This window comes from Ovis aries, chromosome 7, assembly GCF_016772045.2.
Source record: "Ovis aries strain OAR_USU_Benz2616 breed Rambouillet chromosome 7, ARS-UI_Ramb_v3.0, whole genome shotgun sequence".
Taxonomy (NCBI): domain Eukaryota; kingdom Metazoa; phylum Chordata; class Mammalia; order Artiodactyla; family Bovidae; genus Ovis; species Ovis aries.
Genome location: NC_056060.1, coordinates 47,911,383 through 47,935,358, shown reverse-complemented (window position 1 = coordinate 47,935,358; position 23,976 = coordinate 47,911,383). Strand labels below are relative to the sequence as shown.

Sequence of the window (23,976 nt, the reverse complement as noted above, 5' to 3'; positions counted from 1 at the left end):
CTGTAAAGTACGAAGTATTCATACACATATCTTCTGACTCACACATTCAGCATGATTTTTGCACTCCATTATAATTGAAAAGCACAGGCTGTGGAATCAGAAAACACATGGATACAAATCCCGGATTTCCCACAAACTAATCTTGAGCAATAAACTCTATAAGCCTCAGTTTCCTCATCTGTAAAACAGACAACACTTATTTTACAGAATAGTGAGGATTAGTAACAATGGATATGCAGTCCTTGACCTACATCACATACTTCATTAATGACAGTTAGAAATACTGCTGTATTACTTTATATATAGAAAATACTCACATACATGTATATATATACACACACATATACAGTTTCTAAGGAAAATTTTGGGGAATTTCAAGTGTATTATATTATAATTTGGTTTGAGAGTGGTAGATACATAAGGAAGCAAAAGGAGAGAACAAAACAAAATACACAGCAATATCCTAAGAGCTGTTATATTGGGAGCCTAAGAGGAGCAGACGCTAAAAGCACAAGAATAGTACAGGGAGGAAGACCGACAGAATCAAAAAACAGAATACTTGAAAAGAAAGACATTACTAATTTCAAGTGTGTTGTTCAGTTGCGAAGAGTCCAACTCTTTGTGACCCCATGAACTGCAGCATGCCAGGCTTCCTTGTCCTTCATTATCTGCTAGAGTGTGCACAACTCATGTCCACTGAATCAGTGATGCCATCCAACCATATATCATCCTCTGTCACCCTCTTCTCTTGTCCTCAATCTTTCCCAGCTTCAGTCCTTCCAAGGAATATTCAGGGTTGATCTCCTTTAGGATTGACTGGTTTGATCTCCTTGCAGTCCAAGGGACTCTCAAGAGTCTTTCCTGACATCACAGTTCAAAGCATCAATTCTTCAGCGCTCAGCCTTCTTTATGATTCAACTCTCACATTATGTACATGACTACTAGAAAAACTGTAGTTTTGACTATAAAGACCTTTGTTGACAAAGTGATGTCTCTGCTTTTTAATATGCTGTCTAGGTTTGTCATAGCTTTTCTTCCAAGGAGCAAGAGTCTTTCAATTTTGTGGCTGCAGTCACCATCTGCAGTGATTTGGGAGCCCAAGAAAATGAAATCTGTCACTGCGGTTATTTTTTCCCCATCTATTTGCCATGAAGTGTATACTATAACTCATATCTAGCAAAGCATCATATAGGTAAAAACAATGTTCAATTAGCCTTTATTTAGATGTCAAAGGGAAATAATAAACACTTTTGAAGAGAGATGTACCAAATAATATTTTGTATACATCTTTTACCTCTTGACCATCTGTAGATAGGCACTCTTCTTTAAAACCACTAAGTCTACACGATGTAAGGTAGAACTACAAAACAGAGAGACTAAGTAATGAGACACAGATGCTACTTTAGAGTCATACCTGATATACAACTTATTTTAATTATATTGTCATTCCAGTCACCACGAGGACAAACTGACTATTACTTTCTGTTTTTATCTTATTTCCTGAAAGTAACTGGAGCAAAAATTTATTTAGAAGTCCATTCTCCTAAACTCCCTTCCTGTTGCAACATTTCTCTTAAATTAAAAGAGTAATAAAATAAAATTGTAAAAAACCTCAAAACTCACAGATGTTTTTAAAATAGTATTTTGAAACATTCACCTCCACATTAAAAAAAAAACCCAAACAAAGCAAACACATCATATAAGAATATAGCATTAAGTTTCTCACCAAACAGTTTTCAAAGACACTAAATACACCACCTCATTACATCAAAATGAATGGCTTATCAGTAGATAGGATTCACTGATGATAAATAGCATGCAAGGGAATGATTACTTATGACATTACAGAGTACAGTCGTCCCCCCTTATCCACAGGTGACACAATCTAAGAGCCCCCCAGTAGATGCCTGAAACTGACTGTACCAAACATTACATATACTGTTTTTTCCTACACATACATGCCTATAATAAAGTTTAATGTATAAATTAGGCACAGTAAGAGCTTAACAACAATAACTAATTATAAGATAGACCAATTTTAACAATATACTATAATAAAAGATTTCTGAATGTGGTGTGTTTCTCCCTCCCACTCTCTCAAAATATCTTACAAATTGAATGCCTTTTCCATTTAAATTGATACTTATCTGCTCTGTGACAATAACTTTTGTGCTTTGAGGTTTGTTTTGCAGTTTGACAGCAAAACAAACATGCATTCTTTATCCTTCATAACTTCAAGATAGAAGATTCATTCTGACCATAGATCTTTGCCACACAGCATATAAATTTTCTTTCCTAATTAAGAAAAGAAAGCTGAAAACTTTCAACTTTTCACTTAAAGGAAGCAGTGTGCAGTTTCTCCTAAGCATATGTAAATTGCCAGCATCACATACTCTTGCACTTTGGGGCTGTTAAGTTAAAAAAGGGTTACTTGAAGATAAGCACTGATAACTGGGATACTACAAACTGACTAATGGGCTGGAGAGACTAGAAAAGGGGTGATTCACATCCCAGGCACTATACAAAATGGTGTGCTTTTTAAAACTTACAATTTGTTTATTTCTGGAATCTTTCATTTACTATTTCAGACCATGGTTGACTAGTTGAAGATAACTGAAACCACAGAGCAAAACTGCAATTAAGGGGTGACTATCGCTGGATCATTGAAAAAGCAAGAGAGTTCCAGAAAAACATCTATTTCTGCTTTATTGACTATGCCAAAGCCTTTGACTGTGTGGATCACAATAAACTGTGGAAAATTCTGAAAGAGATGGGAATACCAGACCACCTGACCTGCCTCTTGAGAAACCTATATGCAGATTAGGAAGCAACAGTTAGAACTGGACATGGAACAACAGACTGGTTCCAAATAGGAAAAGGAGTACGTCAAGACTGTATATTGTCACCCTGCTTATTTAACTTCTATGCAGAGTACATCATGAGAAATGCTGGGCTGGAAGAAGCACAAGCTGGAATCAAGATTGCTGGGAGAAATATCAATCACCTCAGATATGCAGATGACACCACCCTTATGGCAGAAAGTGAAGAGGAGCTAAAAAGCCTCTTGATGAAAGTGAAAGAGGAGAGTGAAAAAGTTGGCTTAAAGCTCAACATTCAGAAAATGAAGATCATGGCATCTGGTCCCATCACTTCATGGGAAATAGATGGGGAAACAGTGGCTGACTTTATTTTTGGGGGCTCCAAAATCACTGCAGATGGTGATTGCAGCCATGAAATTAAAAGACGCTTACTCCTTGGAGGGAAAGTTATGACTAACCTAGATAGCATATTCAAAAGCAGAGACATTACTTTGCCAACAAAGGTTCGTCTAGTCAAGGCTATGGTTTTTCCAGTGGTCATGTATGGATGTAAGAGTTGGACTGTGAAGAAAGCTGAGCGCCAAAGAATTGATGCTTTTGAACTGTGGTGTTGGAGAAGACTCTTGAGAGTCCTTTGGACTGCAAGGAGATCCAACCAGTCCATTCTGAAGGAGATCAACCCTGGGATTTCTTTGGAAGGAATGATGCTAAAGCTGAAGCTCCAGTACTTTGGCCACCTCATGCCAAGAGTCGACTCACTGGAAAAGACTCTGATGCTGGGAGGGATTGGGGGCAGGAGGAGAAGGGGATGACCGAGGATGAGATGGCTGGATGGCATCACAGACTCGATGGACGTGAGTCTGAGTGAACTCTGGGAGTTGGTGATGGACAGGGAGGCCTGGCGTGCTGTGATTCATGGCGTCGCAAAGAGTCAGACACAACTGAGAGACTGAACTGAACTGAAGAGAGAGTGAATCAATGATCTTATTAACACTCTCATAAAACATGAAGACAAAATATTGATTAACCAAAATATAGGAAAGTTTTTCAAGTGAGTGACCTACTTTTGGATCAACCAAGAAAAGCACACTTATAAACACTTAATTACATACCAGAAATTATGCTAAGTACTATAAGAATATAAAGTTTCATCAGACTCTGACTTTAAACTAGCTATTGTCTACTGGGAAGACAGTGAAGTGAAAGTCGCTCAATCGTGTCTGACTCTTTGTGACCCCATGGACAATACAGTCAATGGAATTCTCCAGGCCAGAATACTGGAGTGGGTAGCCTTTCCCTTCTCCAGGGTATCTTCCCAACCTAGGGATCGAACCCAGGTCTCCTGCATTGCAGGTGGATTCTTTACCAGTTGAGCCACAAGAAAAGCCCAATGGGAAGACAGGACAGGCTTTTAAAAAACAACAATTAAGTAGAAAGCGACAAACTGTAAAAGTGGTTAAAAAAAAAAGGCAATGCATTGAGATATCAAAGGAAGGAAATCACATGAAGGAAGGGCAGCTTGAGATGACTCGCATGCAGTGAAATATAAGGGATGAATTGAGAAGTATAGGAGTAAAGATTTCAATAGAATAGAACAATATCAATAATGATTATCAAGTTATCCTTTTCGTGAAGTATGTTAACTGTATATGAACCCAGCCAACACAAATTAAGATCCTGCCTAACTATTCCCCTAACAAAAAACAAAACAAAGTAAACTATTTCATCGAGATAATATGTGAGATTTAAAAAATGTTATAAATTTAAGAAAATTTCAAAAAATATATTTTAAAACCAATTATATAGCACTTTTAAAAGAAGCTTGTTAGAAAACACATGTACATTTTTTCATTATACTCCTAAATATATTAAAAATAAAATGATTACATTAACATTCATATGCAACTAATAAGGGAATAAGAGAGAAATCAAAACATATGATAATCACTACTCACACTCTGCTATTTAACTCTGCAGTAGAAATGTTTTAATAGAAAGAAATACTAATACAATCAGAAAACTGAAAATTTAAAGTATAGAATTTACAGATAAATTGAACTGTGTATATTTACAAAGGAATTAAAAAGGAGAACAAAGCCTCTTGTTTAACTTACCAACATAAAATGAGGAGTTGGAATGCAATAAACTTTCAGTCCATAAGCGACAGAGTTCACTTTCAGTCAGAGCTTCAACTCCGTAACAAGCTTGATACTCCACTTTTGGTAGTACATAAACTGGAAATTGCTGCAATTCAAGGTTATACTCTTATAAAGCTTTATTAATTTACTATTAACAGTAAATACATTTGCCTATATAACTTAGCCACTTTTCAAAATGTTTTCAGGTAATCTTATTTCATCCTTTCAAATACAGTTGGATGTAGGCAGAAATATGGGTAGAACCCTTAGTAGACATGGGCAGTGGTGGATAAAAAAGAGATGGTGAACCAAGAGCCTCCCCTACCCCCAACCAAAATCAACATATCTCTCCATACATAAACATATTTTATTTCTGTGACTGAACATGACTGACAGGATCCTTGGAATAAACCCTGGGTTACATAACTACCCAAAGGTTTAAAACTAGAAGCTGGGAAGTCATGACTGTAATACATACTAATAATTCTCAAGAGGGCTAAAAAAAAGTATGATTTTTTTTTGCCTGCTTAAACCATTAGTCACATCATCTCAGGCTTAAATACTCTGAGCAGCTTGTTTTCATTATACAAATGTATGAGCACTAGTACTTACATTAATACACATGGATGTTGCTCTCTTCATTAACACAAAAGACTTTATTCCAGACACTACGTACTTGACAAATTAGCCATTTAGTGTTTATTGGTCAGGACTGTACAGAATAAGCAAAATTACTATACCTACGACTAGTCTAAATGAGAAGGAAATCCATGCCTGTAATATAATATAATGCTAGTCATGTTCACTATGCTCATATTAACTCATTTCTGTCAAAGAAAATTCTCATCTTAATAGCAGTCTCTTCATTTCTAGCTGGCAGAGGGAAAAACACATGATTTAAGGAACTTAAAGTTATATAGCCAGTTAGTACTTGTGAGATTGGGCTTCCCTGGGGCTTCCCTGGTGGTTCAGTGGTAAGAATCCACCTGCCAACACAGGAGATGCAGATAATGCAGGTTTGATTCCTGGGTCAAGAAGATTCCCTGGAGGAGGAAACAGCAACCCACTCCAATATTCTTGCTTGGGAAATCCTATGGACGGAAGAACGTGGTGGGCTACAGTCCATGGGGTTGCAAAGAATCGGACACGACCTAGTGACTGACCAACTTCTGAAATTATACTAAGCTGTCTTTCACTTTTATACTTGAAACTACTTCATAAATGTTTCACAATGACTGATTTTCATAAACTGGCGAATTTAGTGGGCCTAACATAATGGTGGTGTTAATAATAATTCAAATCCAGTAAAATTTCTGTGAACAATAACTTTGGTTCATTATTACCTTTGAATATTGTAAAAGTCAACAGCAGTGCTTCTTAAACTTCAATGTGCATGTGAATAACTATTTTAAAATAAATGTGGAATCTGAGGTGAAAACCAAGTCTATACATGTTTAACAAGCTGTTGTTCCTGGGGCCAAAGTTTGAGTAGTAAGCTCCCTACAGTGTCTCCTTAATTTAAAAAAAAAAAATTATGATTAGGATAATGCTGTGTGATACGCCGCTTCAGTTGTGACTTTTTGTGGCCCTATAGATTCTAGCCTGCCAGGCTCCTGTGTCCGTGGGATTCTCCAGGCAAGAATATTGGAGTGGGCTGCCTTGCTAAAGTCACTTAATTGTATAATAATTCTTCAGCAATTGGTAATCTGCATTTATGGTTGCTTATAGTTGCAAATAAAACCCAGAGATAAAGAAATGAAGGCTCAAAGGGTTAAGATACGTGTTCAAGGACACATAACCAGTTCACAGCAGAGTTGGAAAATGAATAACTGAGAAAGAAGATCCTCTTTTGGATCATGAATAGGTAATAGAATTAATTCAAGATTTCTTTTCAAATTAAAAAACATTACTCTTTCTGAATAAAGTACTCTGGGGGATTTTCTTTGATAATACTGTCATGTCTATAAAACTAAGTCTTGAGTCTGGTATTAATTTATGTATTCTACTGCCATCTCCAGGAAGCCAAGGGAAGGAAAAGTCTGAATATTTTATCTCAGTACTCCAAAATTAAAGTGAAATTTTAAATACAAAGTTTTCAAATTATATACATTAAACTTACTGTTTTCTTTGCCCCTTAATTGTTCACTTCTAAGTAAAAGCTTCTCTTGGTTTTCTGTCTTCCAATTTATCACATAAACCTTCCAACTTTTACATACATTCCAAAATATTTCATAGCTAGTATCCTGTCACTAGGATAGTGACATAACCTGTATCCCAATAGGTACATTTCTGTTGTTTCCTAAGATTCAAGCACCTTCAGGATACTTTTCTCTGGACCGAGAATGCCAATATAAACTTCAAGATAACTAGATATAAGTTTTTTAATCCCTTCAGAATATAACTCTTAGGAAATCTGGTTAACTGAGACAGACAATAATATAATATTAAATCATTCAGAGGTATTTTGTCTAGATTTCATAACTACATGTAGAACTCAGTAAGTTCTAGCTTCATCTTGAGTTCCAAATTAGCCTCTTTTTCATCAGTTGAGAGTGGCTGCTGTTCTAGGTTCCCCTCTGTTGTACAAGATTAAGCAGAATCTTGATGAGAAAAAATAAATGATATTGGAAACTAAAACCTCAATTACAGTAACAGAGAATTGAAGAAACAAAGAGAAAACAAAAAGAAGAAATGAGGTTCTTGGATAGCAGAAGTTGAAGAGACTTCTGAGTGTTTTAAAACTTGATCTAAACCAGCTGGTTTTTAAGAAGGAAATGCTAATGAGGATGCATTCTTACCTAACTGGAGTTTAAACACTACCACTTCAAAATTTTAACTACTGCCTCAATTTCCCTTCCCTAACACCCTCGTCTCTCCTCAAGCCTCAATTTTTTCTCACTTATTCAATATTTATTTATTGAGTTTCTACGGAACAAAACATTTGAGAAAAACAGATGACTAGGATATGATTCTGAGGGGAACATATTCTACTAAGGAATTTAAAATATGTGTACTAAACTATTACATATAATGATAGATAAAATAAGTATTTGCTGAAAAATTTAAAATGATACTCAGGGTTTGACATAATCAGAAACAGAAGGCTCCTATTTAGCTATTCTTTGGGGCTTGGTGGTTTTGATATATTTTCATGAAGAGTGAATACTCTTCTATAAGGTTTTACAAACTTCACTTTAGTCAAGTGAATGACAATGTCCTTAACAGGTTATCTCACTGAACAATTAAATCAGGGTCCAAAATATTCCTAGGCTATCCTTACTTAAGAGATCCTGCCCATCAATAATTTCTAAGTGTAATAAGCTGGTAGATCAGTACAGAGTGGTATGGGCTCACAGAAATGATGTTAGCATCCAAATAATCAGATAGCAGGTAAGAATGAATGAAATAAAATCTCAAAAATACAATCCAAAGAACTGATGCTATATGTATTCAAGATGTGCATGCTATGGGTATTAACTTCATCACAGTTAAGTACAGATGAGACAAGAAAAAATTAGTAAATAAAATCTTTTAATACAGAGAATACTTGTATTTATCAAAAAGGAGACTAAAATCAGACCTATAGCATTTTGTCAGTGCTATGTTTTGTCAGTCCTAATGTTCTCTTTTTAAAAACTCTCTACCATTTGTTTAATTCGAAACCAGCTGGTTTCTAAAATTTCAAGTCTGAACCAGTGATGAATACCAATTATGAGAACTTTTCTTTTTTTTTTAAAATTCAGTTACACCTTAATATGATAAAAGTAGTAGTCAGGGACTTGATCCACAAGGGTCAATGCTGGAACATCACAGTTCCTTAGCCCCAAACACACTGACATTCTACAGTGATCACTCAGGATTCTTAATGGGTGGCAGGTTAAACAGCAAGAAACAGAGAACATCAAAAAAGGAAGGAACTAGGACTTCCAATGTAGGGGGTGGGGGTTCAATCCCTGGTTGGGAAACTAACATTCCACATGCCTCATAGGATGGCCAAAAACATTTAAAAAAAGAAATAAAAAAATAAAAAGAAAGGGAGGAAGGCAGGGAAAAAAAGAAGGAAGAAAGGAAAGCAGGAGGAGGAAAGGAGAGGGGAAGATAAGAAGGATGGTCGGAAGACAAAAGGAAAAGGAAGGAAGAAAAAGTGAACTATGATAAAATGGACACAACAGAAAAAATATTAAGAAACAAAGGAGAGACTTCATTATTTCTTACATAATCATTTATACCATAAAAGCTCCTCTTTACCTAAATTCATTGGTTACACACACAAAAATCGAACTAACCTGAAAGAGAACTTAAAATATCAAATATAACAAAACTGCCAAAAGAACCAATTACTCGAAGTGTAGCAAAAACTTTAACTAAGGAAAATATTTATACCAAATCCCCAAAGAAACAATAGGGGAAAAAGGAAAGAAGACATTTAGTCTTCTATCAAGCCTGGGAAGACATCCTCAAATGTTCATGAAAGCCCACCTTTCAAAATGCAAACTTCTAAAATAACTCAAAAAGATTCTCAAATAAAGAAAGAAAGGGGTGGGAGGTGGGAGGGGTTCAGGATTGGGAACTCATGTACACCCGTGGCTGATTCATGTCAATGTATGGCAAAACCAATACAATATTGTAAAGCAAAATAAAGTAAAAAATTAAAATTTAAAAAAAAAGAAAGAAAGGGGCCAATAAAGGAAAATTCAAATTCACACAGAAAGCTGGAACATATGTGCCAGTCTAGGTCAAGCCTGTAATGGTGCTGTTTTTCACAAAGTTTACATATAGTCCACGCAAGAATGTTATCAGCACTCATGATTATTACATTCAACTAAACTTTATTAAAAGTGTTTTCAGTATTTTACTAAAGAATCTCAACCTGAAAAAACTACTATAAGAAAGATCAATAACTTAAAATCAAACTTCATCACAATGGCATGTTCAATATTTGCTGCCCACCTACTTATGCTACGATATCCTAACTCCCCAAGAAACAACTTACTCTTCTGATTTTCTTCCGTTTTTTAGAACGTGGTCTTGTCTCTATCCTCTGGACGCTGCATCGCACAAGTAACAACAGGTCTTGCAGGCTAAACAGCTTATAAACAAAATTTCCTTCCTGAGGAGCTACATATTCTGATGTATCTTCAACATAGTCCTGAAGTTCATACGGCAATCCTTTAAAAATAATTATATTCATCATTTTTATTTTAAACTACTTTATCCATCATAATCCAAGATAAAACAATTGAACTACCAGCTTTCTAGTTCCTGTGTCCATTACACTATTAGCATTTCTGTTTACTATAACTGTAACTCCAGCAAGAGCTGAAATCAAAGCTTTAAGGTTCTCTTCCTTTTATCCTACTACCCTCACAAATATATCAGTGAAACAACGTACGAAGTAAAAAGAAGTTTTAAAAAGTAGTGTTATTCATAATAGAGACAGACCTGAGGTGCAGCCTTATATCTATTTTACAAAATGAAGAAGTACAAAACTGCAGTCTGACATCAAGAACAAGTAAATTTAGATTAACACATATTTATCATGATTTTTGACACACTTCTCTTTCATCATTTCGGCAAACCACATTATCTATAGCTTACTGGCCATTGTAAATGTTGAATAAACACAGGTTACAAAAATCAGTACAATTGTGGGTACGTTTTTGGAGTGAAGGTTTTTATACAGTCAATGATAGTTCATTTTTCAATCAAAATGAACCATCAGTGACTATGTAAAGATCATAAACGTTATTACAAAGAGAAAGGAGGGGAATGAGGGGGAAAAAACCTAAGGACAAGGAACAGGCAAAACAGTTAATATAAAATTCTTTGTAAATATTTACTTACGTCCTTTTGGTTTCTGAAAGGCAGAAGGCCAGATAGACTTTGGCCAGCTAGAGGCATCTGACGGAGCAGAGGGTTGCTCAGAAATAGGAGGCTGTTTAGAGTTTTCTGAGTGTATTAAGGGCAATTCAGGTATTTTTCTGGAAATTGGTTTTAAGAGTTCATCCTGCATTTTTAAAATTTCTCCAACTGGATCAAATTTTTTATATACTCGTTTGATAGGTTTTTTTAAAACACATGACTCTTCAGGACTACAAGTACTATTGGTCTGGTTTCCTGTAGAAGTCTGTCCTGAGGAAGAATTTAGGCTAGCTGGTTTAGAACTTAAATTAGAACCCACTTCAGCTGTCTTTCCATTACTATTATTTTGACATTCCATATCAATGATTAAACAGTCTTCATCCGTATCACTACTGTCAAGAACTACATCTTCAGTGTTAGCTGCTTCTGATGTAACAGTCTTTCCCTTTGAATTACTGTCTGTGTTCTCTAGAACATTTACTCTTTCATCAACACTCTCCATTTCAGTGGCCATATCATTTTTATTAGAGGTTTCAATTTCCATAGAACTTTCTAATTGTAAGGGATCAGATGTTTTCAAGTCACTATCTTGCACCAAAGGCTTGTCAGAATTTGATATCTCTTCACCACATGGTATAAATCTCTGATCATCTTTACTTTTGGACTCTTCAGGGCCATTGTCTATCCTACCAGTCACCAGCTGTTTCTCCTTCTGCAACTGTTCCATCAGAATCTGAGATAAACTTCTAGAATGAGCAGAAATGTCTGGTGAAGTTGGTGCCTCAGATGTGTCTGCTGTGCTGGGGGCTGTGAGTGTTTCTGTCATGGGGGCTACTGTGGAGGTACTTGCTGGACTTGGTGACTTTGATGGTTCGGTGGTGGTTGCTCCAAAAGTTTCAAGTTCTGTGACATCATCATCAAACTCCAGATCCAAATTTTCTCGGGTCTCAATTTTTCGGCACTCGTTAACTTCATAAGATATCTTAAGAAAATATATTGGCAAACTATTAGCAACAATTCTAGGCCACCCCTCACCTATCAGTGACCCATCACAAACATAGTTCATACTCTTTAAAAGGAGAAAGAAAAGTTGAATGGCTTTGAAAGGTTCTTGCTTTGACAGAGTATTAGCAACTATTACCCTTATCTTCCCAATGAAACGTTGACGAAACACAGAAAAATTTTCCAAGTTGCTATACCATAGGAAATAGGAAATACTTGTGAACTACTACATCTCAAGAGGTATTTCCACTAATCAAAAACAGGTAGGACCTCAAAGAAGAAATGTGAGGCCAAACAGGAAGGCAGTGGACTTCCCTTCACACCCACTTTATATGCTCTTGCAGGGACTTAGGTGACCAGGAGGAAAGCCTCTTGGCACTCTAAGGAAACTGCAACTGTGGAACTGTGGAATGCAACTGTGGAAGTCACCAGCCTCTAACATTAATCAGCATCTTTCTTCACAAATCCACTCAGGGAAAACAACTCTCAGCAGTATGAGGAAAAATGGATAGGAAATGGTTTTACTCTATCTTGGGACATGAAGCCATTGAAGGTTATAGTTTTTATGTACTGTTTTAGTCATGAAAGAACTCCAGTTTTAATTTGTTCAGGAATAAACTGCCTTGTCAAGTAGCAAAATCTCTCCTTAGGCTGGCAGAGTATTTTAGATAAACACCATGAAATTGTTTTACAGCTTAGGATTTGAGAGAAAAATATTCTGACAGCCTCAGGCAGTGAGTAAGAAAGATCCATCTGTGTAAATCACCTCTCTGAAACTCAATTTCCTCATCAGTAAATAATGATAATAGGGTCATCATCTTAGGTTTGTTCTAAGCATTACAAGTGCAATTATGTATAGAAAATTTCTTGGTATAGTCAATCACAGTAGTTTTTCACTAAACAATACCACATTTAGTAAAAAAAAAAAAAATAAAGCTATACATTGTTTACGTGAGGCATTCTTACACAAAAAGGTTCAAGGAGAAACAATGGGACATGACATCAAGAAATAAAGAAAGAAGGACTAACAATATTAAGTGTTAGAGAAAAGTCAATGCAAAAAGCATTGGATAGAAAAAGCAATCTTATGTTGAACAAAAGATGAAGCCCAGGAAACTCCCGGACAGTCCAGGGGTTAGGACTCTGTACTACCACTGCCAAGGGCATGGGTTCAATCCCTGGTCAGGGAACTAACATTCCACAAGCCACATGGCTTGACTGAATTAAAAAAAAAAAAAAAAAACACAAAAAACCTTAAAAGAAAAAAGATGAACTCCATGATGAATAGATAATGATTTGTGACATGCCAAATAACATTAAAATTGTCAAAACTGAAAAATAAAAATTTGAAAGAAACAACTGTACTTGGTCAATGATACACTGTTTCTAAGTAAGTAAAGAAAGCGATGAAGAAAGTATGAATATTTAATAACTGAAACAAAGGTACATCAATGACTGAAAACATACACATAGACTACAAAGATATACCTTTTCCCGCCCAAGGATCGAAGGGGTATTTCCAAAGACGGACTACAAATTAATACACAAAGAAAGCATCAATAAAGTACAAACCAGAATCTACTAAGGTTGACTGTTTAGAAGGAAATAAAATCAGAAATCATTAAGCAAAAAGTCAACGAACAATATAAATGCAAGCACTTGGAAATTTACAACCGCCCAAACTGTTGGATAAAAGAAGAAATTAGAGTGATAATTACTGATTATTTAAAAAGCAACAAAAACAAGAAGAGTTATTAAAAATTGAAAGTATCATTCATAGCCTTTTCAAGAAATAGGTAAAGGATAATATATTCAAAATAATGAAATTTCATAAATATAAAACCTAATGAACTGAAAAATAATGCTCTCACCGCTGACAGAACAAATTTGGGTAAAATTAAAAACGGTATTTACCTGTAAATATGTGCTTATGAAAGGATTCTTCTGTTAAACATACTAATTATATCAATAAAATTAACACTTCCTTAATGTCATGAAATACCTAATCGGTGTCAAAATTTTCCAGTCTGATACATTTCTTTTTACAACTGTTTACTGGAATAAGGATCCCACCTAGATCCTGACTCTACATTTGGTTGATGTCTCTCAGTTTTGTCAACAACCCCTCCGTTCAGTCCAGTTCAGTTGCTCAGTCGTACCCCTCCCTTACTCTCGGCCAGTTCCCATATCCACCAGATATTTGTAGAAGAAACTAGATCAGTTATCCTGTGGAATTTTCCACATTCTGGATTTTGCGTCCCCATGATATCACTGAACACATGCTTCCCCTACATTGCCTATTAAATGATCTAATAGCTTGATCAGATTCAGGCACATTTAAAAAAAATCTTCATATATTGTATGTGATAATATATACCTCCCACTTCAGTCAGGAGGCTAATGATGTTTGGTTATCTTTCTTCTTGTGATACTACAATTGTTCTGTTGCTTCATCACGTGTCAACAACCTATTCTATCAAAATTCCTTACTGATCTTTTAATGATTTTAGCAGTCATTGATGATGATCACTGCCTAGATTTACTATTTCATTAGGAGTTGCAAGGTCTTTTCTGGTGGCTCAGAAGGTAAAGAATATGCCTGCAATTCAGCAAACTGGGGTTCAATCCCTGGGTCAGGAAGATCCCCTGGAGAAGGGAATGACTATCCACTCTAGTTTTCAGAATAATGACTTGATACACAAGCATCCTCTGAAGGTGACTAACACTCTTTTAAAAAGATATTACTTTAAATTCATGGATTTTAACATATTTCATATGTTTTATCTACTGCAGAGTTGTTTTTTGTGACAGTCAAGCTAACACATCTTGGGCCAACGGGAAAACCTTCAAGCATCTTTTTTATACAATTCCAGTTTTATTATAAGATTTTTGCTTCTTTGATTGGCATTTGTACCTCCTATGCTACAATTCTTGGTATCTAATACAAACATAAGTACTTGCGTGTTTTATCATACCATCTAACATGTTCAAAATAAGAACAGCAGTATCATTACTAACAATGTAATTATTAAATGAAATTTAAGATTTTTTGGCAATTCTTTCTGAACATGATATAAATTTTTGGTCACTGAATTATCTGAATGACCATTTTCACTTAATATATATTGGATATCACATTATAGTTGCATACCTAGAGTTTTCTGATTCTTTTTATAGGCATACTTTGGCGATATTGTATATTTCAGTTCTAAACCACCACAATAAAGCAAATATTACAAAAAAAGTGACTCACAATTTTTTTTGTTTCCCAGGGCATATAAAGATATATTTACATTATAGTCTATTAAGTGTGTAATGACATTATGTCTTTAAAAGTATATACATCTTAATCAAGAAATACTTCACTGCTAAAAAGTGCTAACAATCATCTGAGCCTTCAGCAAGTTGTAACAGTAACATCAAAAATCACAGATCACCATAACAAATATAATTATTTTGAAATATTCGAGAATTACCAAAACGTGTCACAGTGACATGAAGTGAGAAAATACTGTTGGAAAATGGCAATGAGTGACCTGCCTGATGCAGGGTTACCAGAAACCTTCCATATGTAAAAACCCAAAACAGCATCTTTGAAGCACAGTAATGCAATGTGTGCCTGTAATAGTTGCATAGTAGGCTAAGACTCTGATGCTGGGAGGGATTGGGGGCAGGAGGAGAAGGGGACGACTGAGGATGAGATGGCTGCATGGCATCACGGACTCGATGGACATGAGTCTGAGTGAACTCTGGGAGATGGTGACGGACAGGGAGGCCTGGCGTGCTGCGATTCATGGGGTCGAAAAGAGTCGGACACGACTGAGAGACTGAACTGAACTGAAGATGTACAGCTTATTTAATAAATATCCTATTAAGGGACATGAGGACTGTTTCCAATAAATACCTTAGAGCTGCAATAAATATCCTGCACAAATATTTCATTCTTTTCTAGTATACCTTTGAGCTACATTTCTAAATGTGAGAATTCTATTTTTTTTTTTTTTTTAGGTAAGAGATTTTTTTTATTTATTTTAATTTCTATTTTTATTTTACTTTACAAAAAAAAATAAAAATAAAAGTGAGAATTCTAGGGTAAACGATGAACATATTAGCTTTCCTCTGTTCTATTCGTACATCTTTCTTCTTACAATTTTTGACTATAGAAATGTTACAGCAATCATGTTTTTTTCCTCTAATAACTTTGTAAGAACTTCCATTAACAATCCTCTTTTGCTTCTCATGTTTGAGGTGGGTTTATCTGCTCAGACTGTTACCTGTAGGAGAACAATCCTGTGTGGGACTGTCCCAGGACAGCATTCATAGACTCACGGCTCTAAGCCCATGTTTCATTGTTACCACTAGATATGTATGTATGCATGAAGGTTGGTTTGCATTCGTGTGTGCATATAAAATCTTTAGTACGTGAACTTCCTGATGTTCAAGCTGGTTTTAGAAAAGGCAGAGGAACCAGAGATCAAACTGCCAACATCCACTGGATCATCAAAAAAGCAAGAGAGTTCCAGAAAAGCATCTATTTCTGCTTTATTGACTATGCCAAAGCCTTTGACTGTATGGATCACAATAAACTGTGGAAAATTCTGAGAGAGATGGGAATACCAGACCACCTGACCTGTCTCTTGAGAAATCTGCATGCAGGTCAGGAAGCAACAGTTGGAACTGGACATGGAACAACAGACTGGTTCCAAATAGGAAAAGGAGTATGTCAAGGCTGTATATTGTCACCCTGCTTATTTAACTTCTATGCAGAGTACATCATGAGAAATGCTGGGCTGGAAGAAACACAAGCTGGAATCAAGACTGCCGGGAGAAATATCAATAATCTCAGATATGCAGATGACACCACCCTTATGGCAGAAAGTGAAGAGGAACTAAAAGCCTATTGATGAAAGTGAAAGAGGAGAGTGAAAAAGTTGGCTTAAAGCTCAACATTCAGAAAACGAAAATGGTGGCATCTGGTCCCATCACTTCATGGGAAATAGATGGGGAAACAGTGGAAACAGTGGCAGACTTTATTTTTTGGGCTCTGAAATCACTGCAGATGGTGACTGAAGCCATGAAATTAAAAGACGCCTACTCCTTGGAAGAAAAGTTATGACCAACATAGATAGCATATTCAAAAACAGAGACGTTAGTTTGCTGACTAAGGTCCGTCTAGTCAAGACTATGGTTTTTCCTGTGGTCATGTATGGATGTGAGAGTTGGACTGTGAGGAAGGCTGAGCGCCAAAGAATTGATGCTTTTGAACTGTGGTGTTGGAGAAGACTCTTGAGAGTCCCTTGGACGGCAAGGAGATCCAACCAGTCCATTCTGAAGGAGATCAACCCTGAGATTTCTTTGGAGGGAATGATGCCGAAGCTGAAACTCCAGTACTTTGGCCACCTCATGCAAAGAGTTGACTCATTGGAAAAGACTCTGATGCTGGGAGGGACTGGGGGCAGGAGGAGGAGGGGACGGCTGGATGGCATCACGGACTCGATGGACGTGAGTCTGAGTGAACTCTGGGAGTTGGTGATGGACAGGGAGGCCTGGCGTGCTGCAATTTATGGGGTTGCAAAGAGTCGGACACGACTGAGCGACTAAAACTGAACTGAAGTGAACTGAATTCCCCTCTACCACAACTGTCTGAAAACTTATTTTTCCTTTACCTTTAATGTCTTGTTCTGCTCAATACAGACTTTACCACTAGGGCCCAGGTCATCTCAAAACTATGTTGATGTCCTGAGTGTCCCTGCACTTACCTACAAATTAGAGTCCATCCACATTATCTTCACTTTTTTTATTCTCACATATTTCACCATCCTCTTTCCGTCTGGGATTATTTTCCTTGTGCTTAAAGAATATCCTGGCTTCCCTGGTGGCTCAGTGGTAAAGAATCTGCCTGCCAATGTAGCAGACATGGGTTTGATGTCTGGGTTGGGAAGATCCCCCAGAGAAGGAAATGGCAACCCACTGTAGTATTCTTGCTTGGGAGATCACGTGGACAGAGGAGCCTTGAGGGCTACAGTTCAGAGGGTTGCAAAGAGTTGGACATGACTTACCAACTAACCACCACAACAAAGAACATCCATTAGAGGGGGTTTGCGAGTAGCAAATGCAGTTTTTATTAATACCTTAAAATATCTTTACTTAATTTTTTATTATTTAAGGATATTTCACTGGCTATTTTCTCCCACCACAATATACTGTCCCAAGTCTCCTGGGTTCCATTGTTGTTGTTTAGAAGTTATTTGCCAGTCTCACTCTCAGTCCTTTACAGGCAATGTGCCTTTTGGTTCTTTGGTGGCTTTTAAGAGTATTTTTTGTCTCCAAGTATGGTTTTGTCCCATTATCTCTCTTACACCTTCCTTTTGGGTCAAAGTATACCAATGTTGGACATTCTCACTATATTATCTATACCTTGTACCCTACTCTCCATATTTTCTTTTCGTTTTTTGTGTTTCATTACAAATAGTTATTTCAGACCCAACCTCAGTTTATTAATTCTTCTATCAGTTTTTTTCTAATGTGCTAATAACCATCTTTACAGAATTCTTAAGTGTACTTGATATATTTTTCACTAAAATTTTTTAAACTTAGTTCTTTTTCAAATCATTGTTTGTGATGGTTCTTACTCAAGAGTATCCGGTCTCCTTCAGTGTCTACTTATCTTTAAATGCTTTCCGGATGCTATATTTGAAAGTTATTTGTAGAAATAATATGAAGCTCAAAATGTCATTCTGTTCCTCTAAGAATTATTTTCACTTGCTTTTGCTAGGTATTTGGAGATACCAGCAATCCAAAAGCATCTGAATCCAAGTTCAAGGCCTGAAAACCCAGGATACAATCTATGAGAAAGCCAATTTATTTCTGGCTCATCCTTACTCCTAGGGTTCAGCCCTGCAGGGTCCAAGCTCATGGTGGTAAAGTGACTGGTCCTGTGATGCTGCCACAAAGCACATTTTCTGTTGCCTCTTCAGAACTGGCAAATATCATTAGGGCAAAATTACCCTATGTGACAGGCTTACCAACCTGGATTCCAGTTTTCTTTACTATCTCAGTCCTAGATAAGTTCCCCTTATCTTGTTAGGTCTTTGATGATTCTAAGAAATAAATTTATATAATAAGTACAGTGTTTTTCAGTTGACATCAGTAATGGATGGTAAAAATTGTCTGGCCTGCCATTACTGAAAGAAGTTACTCTGTCATTTTTTATCCCTCTTAACCTACTTTATTTTTTTTATAGTACTTGTCACTGACATTCATCTCACATCAGTGTGAGTCTTAGGTAGATTTTAAAATGTAAAACAAAACAGAAAACAACCTATAAAAACTTAAGAAAGGTTGGAAGTGCTTTATGACATACACATCATAAAAACATTGAAAGGCAAATAGTAAACCAAAAAATACATAGGCCAATATGAAAAATAAAAGGTCAATATTCTTAAAAAAGTATGAGTACTTATGTGTTAATAAGAACAACATTTTCCTATTTTATTTTCTAATCTGGTTTGCGCTCTCATTTTATTCAAGTCCTTTTTCATATTTCCTGTCCTTGAAAAGTGTTCCTGATCATGAATCCTATTCTCATCTCTTTTCCCTAACCTGCTCCATTTTTCTGCACAGCATTTATTAATATTTGTTTTTAATACTGTTTTAATTATGTGTCCTGACACTGATGTAAATTCTGAGAAAAAAGAGACTTTATTTTTATTTACTGTTGTATCCTTAGTGCATGCAATAGTATCTGCTCAATAAATATTTGTGGGATAAATAAATAAAAGTTTTGTAAAATAGAATGTCTTACTCTAATAATCATGGGAAAACATTCTACAATACACAAAATAATAAAGGTTTGTATTTATGAAATGCCAAGCATTGTTCTAAATGCTTTAGATGCATTAACTCATTTAATCTCAAATAATTCTACGAGTTAGGTTATCATTATGTGTGCCTACATGCTCAACTGTGTCTGATTCTTTGTGACACCACAGACTGTAGCCCAGGCTCCTCTGTTCATGGGATTACCCTGGGAAGAATATTGGAGTGGGATGCCATTTTCCTTCTCCAGAGGATCTTTCCTGCTCAGGGATCGAACCTGTGTCTCCTGCAGTGGCAGGCACATTCTTTATCACTGAGTCACCTGGGCAGCCCAGGTTATCATGATGTCCATCTTAGAGATGAGCAAACTAGACACAGATAGATTATATAGTTTGCCTAAGGTCACATAGATAATAAGTATATACTAATAAGGATTAGCAATTAGGGCTAAATACTTTCTGCATCAATCAAACTCATCTGATCCTTTTCATACCTAAAAACTATTGAATACTAATGAAACCAATTAAATAAAACCATTACCACACTGACTGCCATTACTGAGTTCTTAGTATATAAATTCTACTAAAGACTGTGCTCAACATTTTATGTATAAATATCAAATTTAATCCTGACAGTAATTTTATGAAGCAGGTATTATCATCCTTCTTCCATAATAGTAGAAAACTGAGGCTGAAGGTTAAGTTAGCTGTCTAAAGTCTAGATCCACCAGGGATTCAACTTTAACTTTTAATCTAACATTTATATTTTTAACTACCAGATTTAGAGACGTGTAGTAAAACATTACACTTTAAAAGGATAAACAAGTACATTCTCTTAAGGAAAAAAAATAAAGTGTTACATACATCCATTTCAGATATATATTCTTCTGGTTTGTCCATAAATACTGCAGACACTGGAACAGATGTATTTTTGGACATCATAAATTTTAAGGGAACTTCATGGAAGATTTGATTTCTCTCTCTCACTGTCATTTTCTTTTGGGGAAGTGGTGAATTAATATAAATTACTTTAACTGGTTTTGAACCTCAAAACAGAAAAAGAATGGGAGTGATTAGTTTGTAGTAGTCATAAAAAATAAAACAATATAGGATGTACAACAGAAGAATTACTAAACAAAGAGACACAGGATAGGAAAGTGGAAGCACATGTCCCATACATGTGCCTTGAACATGAAGAAATTTAAAGACTCTTAGAGATCTAAGGGCAAGAAATTCTTACTGGCAAAAAAATACGTTCTGTTCCTAATGAGTTTTTAGAGGACTTTCTGTTATTAATATTATGCTTTTACTGTCATTATTACTCAGTTACTCTTGAGTTATACTTTCAAAAAGTGATAAAATGGTTACCAGAGAATATATCATATTTAACCCTAATTTGTAGTTTTATTTTCAGACACAGTCCTTCATTTACTAGAATTGTGCTATTACATATAAGAATATTAATTTCAGAAGATACAAAAATCTATTAAATATGAACAAAAACAGACGGGAAAAAATATTTTATACAGAATTCATGTGTAAACACTAATTTTACTGTCAAGAGAGAGCCTATCTTATGTTTATAAGTATAGACTTACTTTAAATCTGAATTCCAATCACAGGTAAGTAAACAAGCCCTGAAAACTAATCCATTTGAGGCTGTCTAATAAAATATTACATTCCTTTCATTTCAGTGAAAGACAGAAAAACCTTTCCCATTTCCTATGTTCTGGCCACCCTAAACTGTAATTTTTTTCTCTACTTCTCACAAACCTAGCATGCATACAGGTCCTGGAGATCTAATAACTCACTTATGAGAGTCAATTCGAGAGCAGCACTATATAATAAAAAGTTCTCCTGAACATAATTGTCAAATTTACATCCTCCTTAAATCAAAATTTAAGCTTTTTGTATTTGACAAATGACCACCTGTATTTAGAGAGCTTAAAGAGAACTGTTTGAACTCCTCTTTTGAGAACATTACTTGACATGGCAAATCACACACCTGCAACAGGTATTACTTGAATACACACTGGAATTTCCCACTGTTCCTTGTAGCTTGGTCCATGATTATTTAATAAGGTAAATAATGATTGACTCGTTAAAGCTATCTGAGGGTGGTATCTTGCAACAAGCTTCTCTGCATTTGGGTCTTCACTAATGTCCTAAAAAACAACATAAAACTTGTTATTTGATTATACTTTTGGAAACTTTGACTAAGTAATGAGAAGAAGGGAGAAATGAAGAAAGGATACTTTAGAACAATCAGTTTACATGCACTTTATGAGGTAAAGAAGATTATTTCATAAAGTTTTGAGGAAGATCCCAAACCATCTTACTACTTACATAATGCATAGCTGCAGCTATTTGTTCTGGTGTTTCAGTGGATGGTATGGTATCTTTTGACAGCTGCAACTTTGCAGGCATTGAGGGAAATACTGTTTTCACATATTTTACACTTCCCTAAGTAAGAAAAAAATGAATGTTTTATAGAAAAATCTTGATATATTTTTTCCTGAAGTATCTTTTCATTAAACTTAAAATTCTTCATTCTACTAAATGCAAACTATCAAATTTAGAGCCTTAAGACAAGACTTTCATGTTTTTTACTTGACAATCACCATATGTATGTTTTTAAAAAAGGATCCAAGATAAGGATGCCATGGAATTTTCTCTGTCACTTTAAATTCTAACCTCTCATTTTATTCAGTACAAGTCATAACCAAGTGTAAAAGAAGGTATCTTCTCCACACACGTACTTCCAATACGATTATGAGTAAAATCCTTTAAAGGGGCTTTTTGCTTGTATTCAGGAACATTAAAAAAGATAGAAACTAAGAAAATCAAGAAATAAAGCTGGTAGAAATAATTTTTAAAACATCAAATACTTGTAGCCATACAATAAAAGGGGACACATGTGCTGCATATTTTAAAAATTACATCTTGCTACTGCTCAAAATTTAAGCATAAATACTGAAATATATTTAAATTATGTTTCTAAGTGAAATATAAATGATATTTCAGACAAAAATATGTTTATTTTTATTTTCATATGACAAAACTTACCAACGCAAGAAGAGTTTTTTCTAACTTGAATCCCATCTCTATTCTGAATGGGAAGAATCCCATTAAGCTGGTGACTTCATGGAGAGTATAGAATTCTGGATACTTTTTCACTTGTTCAATACAAGCTTTTAAAATTTGCTAAACATTAAAAATTAAGAGAATTCATTTTTACTGCACTTCTCTAACAATGTAACAAAAATAATTTAGTTATATATGACTATATAATTATTTATTTCAAGTATGAGCCTCATTCATTAACTGAACTTCTAATAACTCAGCCATACTGTATATTCTTTATTTGATTCAAACTGTTATTTTTCATAACAATTCTTTTTCGCTTAATTTCTTTAAAAAATGATGTTTAATAACCCTAAAAGTAGCAATTGTATTAGAATTCTCCAGGCCAGAATACTGGAGTGGGTAGCTTTTCCCTTCTCCAGGGGATCTTCCCACCCAGAGATCGAACCCACGTCTCTTGCACTGCAGGCAGATTCTTTATCAGCTGAGCCACAAGGGAAGCCCAAGAATACTGGAGTGGGTAGCCTATCCCTTCTTCAGTGGATCTTCCCAACCCAGGAATTGAACTGGGGTCTCCTGCATTGTAGGCGTATTCTTTAACAACTGAGCTATCAAGGAAACCCTAGAACTTAAAGTTAGCGAAGACATATTTTCTATGCTATTTAAGAAACTGTCAAAGAAATAGAGACATGTGAAAATGTTAACATACTTTGTGGCAATAAAATCAGCTACATGAATGATTAGAAATAAGTTTAATATCCTAAAAAGATTTCCAAGCACAATGAATTAATGAAGCAGTAATCTTACAGGTTATTCTAATAGTCAATCTAAAAACTAAATGAGAAAGGTTGTAACTAATTTGTATTTTCTTCTCTCCAAAATGTTCTCAAAATATTAATGACTTACAAGGAAATGTAATGAGGAAGGAAAAGTCACTGTTTCACCCAAACAGAATATATGCCACTTGTGATGACATGTAAATAACTCAAAGAAGCGCAGCAATTTTGGAGGGGGTAGCGGAGTAAATAATGTAAAACCATACACACTACATTATCTTCTAAGATATAATTGTCTCTCGGTATCTCTGGAATCTCCCATGGACACCAAAATCTGAGGATGCTCAAATGGCTCACATAAAATGGTATATAGTACCATCAGCCATCCATATCGACTGACACAGAACTGGCAGACATGGAGGACCAAATGGATGTTTTTTCTTCATCTCTTGATAAACTTTAATTTGAACCTTTTAGA

General features: G+C 35.5%; 1 protein-coding gene across 10 annotated transcripts in view; it reads right to left on the bottom strand.

The window, feature by feature from the left end:
* The window catches only part of ICE2 (interactor of little elongation complex ELL subunit 2), a 66,557-nt gene that overhangs the window by 21,051 nt on the left and 21,530 nt on the right, over window positions 1-23,976 (bottom strand). For 6 of the 10 annotated variants that reach the window (XM_060417844.1, XM_042252371.2, XM_060417843.1 and 3 more), the window contains exons 6-12: window positions 22,705-22,842; window positions 21,985-22,101; window positions 21,644-21,803; window positions 20,503-20,684; window positions 10,802-11,801; window positions 9,951-10,126; window positions 4,934-5,063 (exon numbers count right to left, since the gene is read on the bottom strand). In XM_060417844.1, the coding sequence (XP_060273827.1) occupies window positions 4,934-5,063; window positions 9,951-10,126; window positions 10,802-11,801; window positions 20,503-20,684; window positions 21,644-21,803; window positions 21,985-22,101; window positions 22,705-22,842 (1,903 nt within the window). Of the gene's footprint in view, window positions 1-4,933; window positions 5,064-9,950; window positions 10,127-10,801; window positions 11,802-13,309; window positions 13,352-20,502; window positions 20,685-21,643; window positions 21,804-21,984; window positions 22,102-22,704; window positions 22,843-23,976 lie in introns of all 10 variants that reach the window. The other 4 variants (XM_060417842.1, XM_060417841.1, XM_060417840.1 and 1 more) reach the window with 1 other exon arrangement.